Source organism: Cloeon dipterum, chromosome 1 (assembly GCF_949628265.1).
Source record: "Cloeon dipterum chromosome 1, ieCloDipt1.1, whole genome shotgun sequence".
In the NCBI taxonomy this organism is placed as follows: domain Eukaryota; kingdom Metazoa; phylum Arthropoda; class Insecta; order Ephemeroptera; family Baetidae; genus Cloeon; species Cloeon dipterum.
In genome coordinates, this window is record NC_088786.1 from 23,152,127 (window position 1) to 23,164,348 (window position 12,222).

Below are 12,222 nucleotides of genomic sequence, written 5' to 3' on the forward strand. Positions count from 1 at the left end.
GTTCTCTCTTGTGCAATTTTAATTTATTACGGTATCAAAATATCCGCTTTATGCGCAATTACAAGCATGGTATATATACCGTGTCTCGGTGTAGAATATTTAAAGAGTCTCGTATAAAAAGCTCGTCGCCATAAAACTCGTCCTTTTTGTGAGTAACGTAGACAGCAATTACCCTCGCGACGGTTTAGCACATATTATTCGGTGCTAAACCGTCGGCATGTGAGTTCCTGTAATTTACTAAATAATCAGTGTTGTTACACACTTGGTAAAGGCTTGCTGGTTTTGTAACTACCTCAATTAAAATACTCATGACCCAACCTTCAAAATATCAGTCTGTCTGAGAAGAACAAAATTGTGGTAACGCCTCATGACTGGACATCATTTTTATTTGTGTATAAATATTAGCATTTAACTAAATTCTTTTGAAAGCTAATAATCGTATAGCACACGAAGGCCAGGGATGAAATTATCGCGCGGAGGAAGCGATGCAATGTGTGGCTTCATTTAAAATGAAACACCTGGCCAGCAGCAGCCAGTATAGTTATTAACAATAAAGAGGGTTGCTAGGTCTTTTATTTGGATTCGGGGGCGCCCATTCCAACTCATTATTCATTTATGTATTGAAAGGCGAAGCGGACAATAATTGAAAAGCTGCGGGGGGCGAAATGAGTGGACAGCAGGCGCTGGACCGAAAAGAGCAATCAGCGGATCTGCCACGCAGAATTTATTTCCATTGGCACATCTGCCCGTATATTTTAGTTTTGCTGAAAAGATGGTTATGTGGTGCAATACGCTAACTGGTTGAAATCGGACACGCACCACTTTTTCTATGCACCGACGGGAGCAAAACGAGTTTGCTCCATGGCAAGATTAGGATTTAATTTGCATTTTTATGTTTTATTCACGCTCTTCCTCATTCGTGGCAGTTTCACCTCCGGCAGGGAGGAGATGAAAAACTCCCCTCAACGTGAGCGAGATTTACAGATGCCACTTTTATCCGCTTTGTTGAAACATCAATAGATTTCTTAGAATTCTCCTTTTTATTTTGTACCATCAAACAAGAGTCTCGAGTTTCCAAACTCATGGAAACGAGGCCATAAATCCTATAAATGAGAAAAATTCTATAGCAAAATAACGCTTATGAAACTTAAAGTGACTCATCATTTTAAATATCGTCAATTAAAGAAAGTTGAACGAGCAGTGAGAGCAATTAAATTAAAAAGCGATTGGGATTATAAAAACATACCGAGAGATAATCAATCTGGGGCATCACCTCTCAGTTTCAAAGGGTTTGTATAGCATCTGGCCCTTTTTATTGCCTGCGAGAAGAGTGCAATTTGATTGCACGTTAGATTTCCACCGAGATTGCAGTTTTTATGATGTTGCTGAGTGACCCCGCACGCCGACACCAGAGAATACGTTAAAATGCTATCGGGACAAAAATGTAAATATTAGTTTGCTCAAGGCCAAAAAAAGCTACGCGAAGCCACCCCCGAGGTACTTGGATTAATTGTCAAACAAGTGACGTCACTCGCTCCAAAATGAAAGGACAATTTGGCCGGTGGCCAAGAGCAGTGGCAGAATGACTGAGCAGCGATTTCGCCCAAGCCTAACTCGCGTTACGTCATTTTGCAGCACAAACGATGAGTCGCCTAATTTGATTTCCTCTCCTGGCGATGCGAAAAGGGATGAGCGAGCCGATGATTCACGCACCGCTGCCGTCCCTGCGACAATTCAAATGTGCGCCTGAATAATGGCGCTTGATGCGTCGTCCGTCTGGCGCACCGCTGTGAAAAATGACCCTTTAATGGCTTTTCCGTTTTGGACAGGTGAAAAATGCGAGCATTGCACACTTAACTTACCTGTTTGCTATAGTTCACGCAAAACGTTTCCTACTAGCTTTTAAAAATATTTTGGCTCGCAAAACATTTATACACCTAATATTGTAGATCAATATTCGCAATCGACAATTTATCCGAAGGAGTTTAATTAAAACTATCAATTAGCTCTTTTTCTGAAAAAATTCAGCATGCTAAAATAATGTGCATACACTCCTAGGATCTTTATAAATTTGGAAAACAAAAACACACTTGACATACATTTATCAGTTTGTAAGGATTGATTTATTCAGATCAACTTTTAACGGTTCTTGATTCCCGAAATACAAGTCCAGTAAGTGAATTATCACCGTTAAAATTGACAGAAAAACTTCAAAAGCTGATAAATCCACTTTTTAACGTAAACAAACTTGAATGATTTAAAAAGTGGTACTATTTCTTGTCGTTTTCTAGCGCGCGCGTGTGAACCGATCTTGCCTCGTTAATCTATCAACTGGCTCGACTCGCATCAGCGTGTAATACACACTATTTGCCCTTATCCCGTGCGTTCGCCGCAGCATCACAGTTAGAGGACCGAAGAAACCTCACTAAGCCATGGAACGACCTGATTCCCAGCGTAAATGTAGTTTATTGGAGTGGAATTTGTTCAAATGTTGGTCCATATATGCTTTGACTAGTCACTGAGCAGTGACGTTGTTTGGGCTTCTGGAGATGAAATTTAAGAATGACGTGGCCGGGCAATATCTTGGTCCTTGTTATGCGCTGCACAAATGAGCGTTGGACGCCATCCTCAATTTAAACCTCATTAAATTAGAAAAAAGAGCGATGCTCGCGGGTTGCAGTTAATAAACAAAGTTACTTTTGAAGATTCAGACAAAAAGTTAAGCTATTTATATTTAAATTTTACAAGCAAGTCTTTTGGCCACGCAATAATGGAAAGAGGTGAACAATTCAAATCATTTCCGCCAAAAGTTGCATGTAGTTTTTTTTCTGCCGCCTTACCAAAAATTTTAGGTGTTGAGAAGAGAGTTAATAACACTTAAATCGACCACTTAAATGCTAATTGATTTCTAAGTGGAATCCGCAACCTTGCCAAGGTCATGTGTGACTCTTCAGTTTGGACCGTGAGTGTTGGCTTTTATTAAAAGGTGTGAATACCCTGAGGGCTTTCCTCAAAATACCGGGGTAAAAAAGAATTCACAACAAAAGATAGTGAAGGATTGCCGCAAGACAACAGACCAATTATGATGATTTCCTTTTAAGTTGTGAGAAATCGAGACCGCAAATCATGTCCCGGCACTCTAACCGATTCAGACCACAGAGGTAAACAGCGAGGGAAAAAGTTTCGTTTGAAAATTATCGCTATATGAACTGTAAACCGGTTATTCGAAATAAAATAATGATGACTTTTCCTGTTTCAAAGTGAGATCAAACACAGTCATATTTTCATAGTGCTAGGGCCGTTCCCCGCTGTGAACAACGCTTTCATTTAAACGTTTTGGACTCCGTTTGCTGCATTTTTGTGTTACCGGCGGCTATCGGAACCGAGATGCACTCTTGAAGAATCACGCTCGTCACGATGCAAGCGTCACTACTATTATAAAACCCCGATTGTTTTGAAACCACGAACTAGGGAGGCGACCAAGCGTGAAATCCTACCGCTCAAATAACCAATTGCTGTTCAGGGCAGTGAATCGCAATTTCAATAGTCATTTTTCACTTCCTCAGCCGATTGGAATGTTGTCAAACAATTTATTTTTCGCTTTTATTATTCGTATCACTGAGTTGGTTGAATTGATATCTCACACCAAGATTGAAATCATTGGCGGAACGTGATCATGGGCACAGCTGCAACAGCATTCTAATCTAAAAGATATAATTGTTATGCTTCCCCATAAAGCATTACATTACTTATGCTATGTGATCTAGGCTTAGAAATTTATGTTCAATGCCGCAATGCGTGTTCCATCAGCAATAAAATTAATCTGTCAACTAATTTCTATTGAATATTACATTTAAATTTAAATTCAAAATATTTGTGAAACTATTAAGCTCCAATCGCGTCCAGCATTTTTCTACCCCACATATTATCTGTGAGTGGTTTTTGTGAGCAACCATCTTAATAAAATTGCTATTCATCTTAATCCTTAACCACATTATGAAATGTATAGGTTTCTATTAAACCATGAAGACTCAATATAGTATTTATCGTGGCACCTTATGCGTTCATTGTGTTTTTGTTGTTTTACATCTTGTACTACAAAATGCTACAAGTACATATGTATCGGTTTTGAACTAAAATGAGCTGCCTATTTGTTCAGTTGACCAATAATGATGTTGGGTGTTTAGAGCAAATAAAAACAACTTATCGACAACACTTGAAATATTCCAATCAATTAAGTTCAACAAATGAAGGCTGCCTTCTATCTATTTTTTAGATGGGTGGCAAAGTAAAAATTCGAATAAGGTAGAGTTTTCAAATATCTTTTGTCTGTTCATATATTTTAACTTTATTGCCAATCGAGAAAACACATGGGAAATCCATTTGTGTAATAGAATCGCGAATGTTAATATTGAAATTTTACTATATTTCATTATTCAAAGCATTTTCGGTGCTTAAATACCATAAATATTATGTATGCTCCTCGAAACTAAATAAAGCTTATTTTACTCTTCATGATGTTAAGTTATATTTTATATTTTCTTGAGGTTCCTCTCTCATCGCCTGACAAATCATTTATTATTATTATTTATGGTCCACTTACTGAAAGGTACTCAGATTGTGACCCGGTGGTTTCCACATCAAACGATTGTTATTTCATGTACCATTGTTAGCATTCAACAGCTGCAATGGTGTCATTTGAAACTGCGGTAGAAAAATATCTACAACCGAAGATCAAAGATCAAACGACCTATTGATTGTTCTTAAGAAAGTGGATAGAATAATTAACGATCGCATTTGTATTCCACACCGCAGCTGTGATTGAAAGCAAATCACGGTCTCTTCGAAATTAACTCATTCCCATTCAACGGGATACTGACATTTCTCGTTCGCCAAGACTTTTTTGACTCGCAATCGATACGAAAAGCAGGTCTGCTCATTTCGTGGTTAATGCCTGCCTGATTCTAGCTAAGCAGCTTTTTAAATAGATCAGCCGACACAATGCAGTAGTTTTGGATCGTGATAGCCAAGTAAATTGCCTGCGCTGTGGTGTATGGGCGTGATGTAGTCTCTCTCTCGCGCGGACGGAGGTCGATGCCAGGTCACATCAATTCATTCGGCGTAATTCGCCACAATAGTCGACTCGGTTTAGTATAAGGGACGAGTGACTAACTGTAAATGTATTCATCTCTCTGTGAGTCATTGTTCCTCATAGTTAAAATTTTGAAAACAAGGAGAAATGAAACAAACATAAAAACAGAAAAATATTTTTTGAATCGTTTTACTTAATATCGTTTTTTTACTTCAAGTGAATAATAAATTTTGAGGTTTTTACATTTTCCCCCTCTTTGAATTTTTTATTTAACACTATTCGTTGACAATTGTAATCAGTACAATCACAATATAGTGTTCAGAATAGATTTGCATGTGGTGAAATAAATTTTTCCTTAAAAACAACACTCTTAACAATTTTCTAAACTGATGGCAACTTCTCGCGCTCATTTTACGCATTGTTTTCTTAATTACTGCAGAACCTAGAAACGCTCCCTTTTTTTCAAGTGAGTCACTACCAAGATGGAAGAAAATGCTACGCAATTTTCAGTCGCAAACAAACAACAACTGCAGAGGCAATTTTCTATTACTCGCATGACAGCGCAAGCAAGCTCAAGTTCAGCTCAGCGCAGATGAATGGCACATGAAAAGTGAGGGTGGACGGGGGCCTTGGCAATGTGGGTCATTCGATTGTCCCGAGCAATGCTTTTACGCGGACCAAAATTACGCACATGGCACTCAAATATAGCATAACTGGTCAGATCCTTGGCAATTTCTGCACCGTGTATATGTTTGGAATTATCTTGCGAGCTGCTGACGAGAGATATGCGAGCAATTTTTTGCACAGTGGTGAAAATGATAGGGTGCTCTGTGAAATTATCATCCGCCTCCTCTGCAAGACGCTGGAAGCCATCCAAACAACCGTCTTGCAAAAAGGTTATCTCTTCATTTTTTTTGGCTAACTTGGTGCATGAATAACGCCCAATCTTTGTGTGGCCCATTCTGATGGGAAGTGAAGGTCACTATTTCCTTACAATGAGTACTCAATTAGTAATTTCGTTATAATACTTATGAATTACAGTCCGAGATTGTAATTATTGTTCATGCATAAAGATAAAATACATTTGACTGAACAATCTAAATATGGAGGAAAACTTGCTAAAAATATTTTTAATGTGACCTGAAAAAAGAAAATGTTGTAATCCAAAGTTGTTACAAATAATTAGGAATGCAAGAAATCGCTCTAATTTGTTCCAAATTCCATTCATTCATTGCCCAGACTCAGAATGATCAAAACAACTGGTCATAAACCTTAACTACTTGGTCTTTTACTGCTACAAAAGTAAGAACTGAATCACGCTGTGGTTATAATCTCGTGTGCCCATTTCACTGTGCACGGTACCTCTGAGAAATTCGCGCGGTGTGGGTGCTGTCGTCAGCACGAAGATTTCTTCGGAGTGGGCGAAATCGATTGTATCGTGCGCTCGTGGCTCAATTTAAAATTCAATGTTATACAACACACAAGCATACGAATGACGCTTTGGTGCCGAGAAAATCGCCTCCAGCCAACTGGCATAGCATTTGTTTGACCAGCAATTTCAGCGCATTTGTATCCTCTATGCCTTCAGCTGCATTTACCCGCTCACAAGAAAGAAAGATACCGTGTCGGTCGGAGAGGTGGGTTAAGGACACGCTAAAGTCAGGACAGAGGATTCCTCCGATGATAAATTTAATTGGAAAAAACGTCATACTAAAAGGATTCATTGAATAGATTAACCGATGGCAAGATAATTCTACTTATAAATAAGTTATGTAGTGGTTGCGGAGCCGAGCTTCCACTCCTTTTTCATTTTTGGTCTAGGGTATTGTTATTAATGATTGTTAGACAATATTTGTTAGAAATTCGTTAATGCAACAGAGAGAGATTTTGAATTCAAATTAGTTTTCGCCGGACATTCAAGCCAACAAGTCGCATCTTAATTGTTCCGAGCGTTTAATTGAGAAGGACCCGGCTCATTCGGGTAAATTCTTTTCTAATTTTAAATTGTTCTTCAAGTCAAATCTCTTAAATTGTCAATTCTAAAGTCGATTATCAATTCTGTTTAAAGGTCCTTGTATTCTGTTAGACTTAGTCGCCAAGTGACTGTCGCATAAAGAGAAGAATTGTTAAAGATCCCGCAAGTTTTCATTTTCACCTCCTAACCCCCAAAGTTATATTGAATGAAATAAATAGGAAGGTGCAATCAGAGGTTTTATGTTAAGTTTATTCCGTAGGTTTTTTTTCTTAATTATTTCTTGAGTAACGTTTGATCTTCAATTATACAAAAAGTATTGGGAATGTGCTCTCTAACATCATGAATTTTTAAATTTGGAAGATGAATCAATACAAGATATTTTGGACGTTTCCACTACGCACTACGCAGCGGAATGTTGCTCAACGTGCGTGCTCCACTTTTGAACCAAAGATTGCTGCCGGGCTGATGCACTTTTGTCAAGAGTGCATTTCCTCATTGCAGGACAAAGCAAGCAGCCCGCGCAGCCTTGGAGCAAAAGACGAGTGCCAAAGCCCATTTTCTTTCAGCAGGCCATTAATGACGGCGCGCGAAGGTGCCATTAGCACTCGTTAAACACGAGTCTGCCGTCATTACTTTTAGCGTCTGATTTCTCTCCTCATTTTTTATTGTCTTTTAATTGGAAGGAAATGCATTAGCGCAGCGTGCCTCACCTTTCAACCTGCTCCAAAGAAAAGAGTCATAGGGGCCTGGGACTTCGTGTCCATGTCAGTTTCGAAAGGCGAAAGTATGTGTTTGGAGATGAGTGTCGCGCGTGCCGAATCACTCTTCTGTGCGGCTAATCTGATGCAGACCGAACTGCTCGCCCATCACGGCGAACGTGACACCGGACGAACGCAGCCTCTGCCTCGCCGCCTGACCTGGCTGAAATGCAACCACACACTCGCTGGCGTCATTGGTTGATGCAATCCACTCCGAGCGTGCTTACTTGGACGAGGTGTCAGATTTTTTGTCAACATAAAGAGCGAGACTGACTGCTTTCTCAGTTAGTTAGACGCAACAAAACATTCCAGTTGATTTAAAAAGATTTTCTTTTAAGAATATTACACACAATACTAAATTTTGCCATTAAAAAAATGCTTGGAAAAACGCTTTTTCCGAATCTCCATAAACCGAGCCTGACTGATTTTCAAGCTTTTCGTTAATTTTTAAAATAAAAACGTCAATAGCCGCATTACCCGAAATATTAAAGTGATAAAAGTTATTAAAAATATTTGAATGGTGTTCTTTTACAGTCAAAAGTCGCAACCAAAAATTATTCACAAAAATAAGCAAAACATCTAGATTTCTCTTCTCGGCAAATTTATGCTGGTAGCAGATTTTGGAGAGTGGACAAGTTCAAAGCAAAGCGCCTCGTTTAGAAAACAAGCCCCTTCAACGTCGAAATTTTAGTAAAGCAGACAACTGGATAATGTATCAGGTTTCTCCGTCTCGGAGACAAACAGGTAGCACCTGACCACTACCACTCTGTGCTGTGCTGTGTGCTCGTCTGCCTCAATTAAGATCTCTCGCTGTGATCTCTAATCTAGCAAAAGAGAAATTCCCGTGGATTAAAAGCCCTTTGGTTGACTATTTCTGCTGACCAGCCATATAATTAGGAGGCTAATCTGCAATTCGAACGCGTTGGATCGACAGACGAGGCCGTGAATCGGTCAATAAATCAACCTAATGTGGGAGCTAGCGAATTTGACTTTCAAATTTCAAAATAAATATTTGCATCATCTGGCTGTGTGAAATTGAAAACTGCTGCCAGAGTAAAGAAAAAAATTGTATTTATGAAAGAGACGTCCGAAACGCTAACCAAATTTTCTGATATATATAATAATATTTTTCATTCAATATAAAAATATTTTCAATTACCTGCAACGGTCAGATTAAATTTTCTCTCACACGCTGAAATGTTTTCAAAATTTATACGAACCGTGGTAAATATTTTTACTACGCAAATTAGGTTGTGATAGATATGTGAAACTTAAAAAATATCCAATCAAGTTCTATGATAACCTTTTTCTTCGTTACTTTATTGTGTTTCATTTCAATAAATGAGATTTTCATTACCTCTCTGATTGTAATTGAATAAATCAGAATTAAACGTTATGCTTAATATCATTTCCCTTGTGATTGCAGGCATGGAGGCGATTGAAACCGCCATTAACTTTTGGGAAGACGCGCTGGAAGGCTACCGAAACCTGTCCAAAGAAAACCGAGGCGCCCTTGCGGTAACCACAGCCGAAGAGGCGGAATTCACGCGAGACCTGCAGAACCTGCTAGACGCAGCGTACAAAATCCAGTCAGACTCGGAGCTCCTGTTCCTCGACCAAGTTAGATTGATCGCCTGGCTTAACGAGTTTGTTTTAGACTGACCCCGCGCTCAATTAATTTCAGAGATCGGTTTTGTTCCGGGCGGACAGTTCGGTGGCAGGTCGCTCCACAATCAGCAGGCGGACCCGATCGAGTTGGTCCTCGAGGGACTCGTTTGTGTCGGCGCAAGATGAGGTATGAAGACAGAATTCCATTTAAAAATAGTGTTAATTATTCTATTTACATTTTAAAAACATGTTATGTATTTGAAAAGAATAATACCAGCAGTGCTACATATTTTTGCTTAGTTTGTGAGTGTTAACGATGGATTCGCTTGGATTGCAGATCGCAGATTTAAGAGATTTGGACGAGTTTAATGATATTCCTGATCTGGACTCTCTTCCCCTTTATCAAGCAGCAGTCCAGAAATATGAAGAAAACAATGGCATCCCATACAGGTTAAATTTGAATATAATTATTATTTTCCTCGGTGTTTGAATGATAGCGGCCCACAAGATAGAAAAACTATTTATATAAGCTTGCATGTATTGATGAAATGAAATTAATCTCCGTTTTTTATTTCACTTCAGGTGCTTGAGATCAGACATGGTGAGGTGCTCCTCGGATGAAGAGTACCAGTGCAAATTGCACTGCATCCGCCTTGCCTTTAAGTGGCTCCTCAGTGAGCCAAACAACCAAAGCTGGCTGGTGGAAACCGGCAGGCAGGTCTTGGCAGACCTCATGATAAACGCAGAAAAAGACCCTAGAGATTTTTTAATCGCCTACGAGGATATGATTCAATACCTTGCTGAGCAGTCCAACTGGAAGGATATAGAGGACGAAATGAACGAGAGGGACGTGAAAGCCCTCACCTTTTTTGACATCGCCCTTGATCTCATCCTGATGGATGCCTTCGACGACTTGGACTCGCCGCCTGCCTGTGTGTCGTCAGTTGTCGGAAACCGGTGGCTTTCCAATGGGTTTAAAGAAGCGGTAAGTTGCATTTATCTGTGAAATACATGCATGTAAATGAGGATATTTTCAAATGTACAGTTAAAATTCGAAACTTGCGCTCTCATTAAAGCGTAAATTTAATTCAGTAAATGTAAAGCAACCTCCAACTAAGAAAATTTTTGCAAATCACCAGGCTGGAAGGCACACCTTTCCAGTGGCTTTAGGGGCGTTTCAATAAAAGGCCTCGGTGCATGGAGGCGAAAAGATGGCCACAGTGGCCCAAGCTCCTTTGCGGCCACTCGGGTTTGATATTATCTGCTCGGCAGTGTTATTGGGACTTGGTGATCTCATAACCCACGGGATGTGCTGAGCAGAAGTCCTAATAGAAGTATTAAAAAAGTCCTGAAGTTTAAATAAACAAGTCCTTGTAAGTGGAGCATGCATCTCTTGGGTGTCAATCTTGATATTACCCCAAGACCAGTTCTTTTGTTACTCAAAATGGCTGGAAGGTGATCCCAATAATTATTTAATGGCATTTTATGATTGATGTGATATAAAATATATGAAATATTCAATATTTTTTCAGGCATTGTCGACTGCCCTCTGCTCTTTGTTAAAAGCTAAACGAAGAATGCTGCAAAATCCAAGTGGCTTCATGTCTCATTTCTACACAATCTCAGAGCACATTTCGCCTCTGATGGCCTGGGGGTTCCTGGGCACTAATGAAAACCTGAAAGAGACTTGCAAATATTTTAGAGTAAGTAACCTTACAGTTTAATTTCAAGCTCAATCTCCCTGACACTTTTTTCTTGTTCTAATTACAGAACCAAGTAATAGGCTTCTTGCAAGACATGTTTAGTTTTGACAAAATGAGGTATGTCAGCGTAGAAACTCTCGGAGAAGACATCTTAGCAAATATGAAATGTAGAGTGGACGAATTGAGAATAAGATTTGCGCCAGCACAAATATAGTAGTACTATTTGTTACAAAATAAGTGTACTGTTGACTACTTTTAGTCTTTTAGCTTTCTGACTTGATTAACTTAAAAGTGACATTAGATCCTTAGCGTGGGATTTGTTTTGATTGTAATCAACGTTAGCTTTTGTCCATTTGTAATATTTATAAAAGTATATCAATTTGCTGCTTTGATAACAAACAAAAATAGATTAACCTGCACTGCCAATAAAATTGAACAGTTTATGCTAGTCTAAAGGAATCAGCTATCTGTTTCTGTACAAACACGTCACAAAGTATGGAAGTTCATTTGAAAAGAGCATTTTTCTTAAACAAAAACCAACCATACATTTAATCTAATCTTGCGAAGCACGCACATTCCTCTTATTCTTCATCTAACTCGACAGAAAATCTTCAGTGTTATTTATTTGTATTGGCGTTGCATAGTTTTAAATTAAATAAACTCCTATACAAGGGTAAGTGGTAATGATAGCACCGTTCGCTCCCATGGTGGCGTTTCATCTTACATCTATTTGGGAGTCATTGTCTGAACATGAACCAGATGGAAATTGTACATAATCAAAATACAAGTTTATCGATGAAACAGAGAACTGCTGCTTTTATTACATTTAATACCAAACTCTGGATCGTCAAACTTCATAATATAGTATGTGCACTACCTCGGGAACACTACTGAATTGAAGTAGAAAAGATCCTGCGACTGCGGATAGTATGCAACCTGTTAAGCTTTACTGTATCGCGTGCAGCGTACATTCCAGGACTTCACAACGTGTGGTCTTGATAGCCAGTCAAACCTAACAGGCGCGGTTCATTAAATTGCTATTCAAGCCTTCTCAAAATATTTGTAAACTTCTTAACTACACATCGG

The 12,222-nt window shown here is 39.0% G+C and overlaps 1 protein-coding gene across 1 annotated transcript in view; it reads left to right on the forward strand.

The window, feature by feature from the left end:
• The window catches only part of Miga (mitoguardin), a 40,055-nt gene extending 28,111 nt beyond the window's left edge, over positions 1–11,944 (forward strand). The window contains exons 4-9 of the mRNA XM_065475980.1: positions 9,252–9,445; positions 9,510–9,620; positions 9,771–9,883; positions 10,016–10,418; positions 10,966–11,136; positions 11,204–11,944. Coding sequence (XP_065332052.1) covers positions 9,252–9,445; positions 9,510–9,620; positions 9,771–9,883; positions 10,016–10,418; positions 10,966–11,136; positions 11,204–11,350 — 1,139 coding nt within the window. The 3' untranslated portion in view covers positions 11,351–11,944. The remainder of the gene's footprint in view (positions 1–9,251; positions 9,446–9,509; positions 9,621–9,770; positions 9,884–10,015; positions 10,419–10,965; positions 11,137–11,203) is intronic.
• The last annotated feature ends 278 nt before the right edge of the window (positions 11,945–12,222 follow it).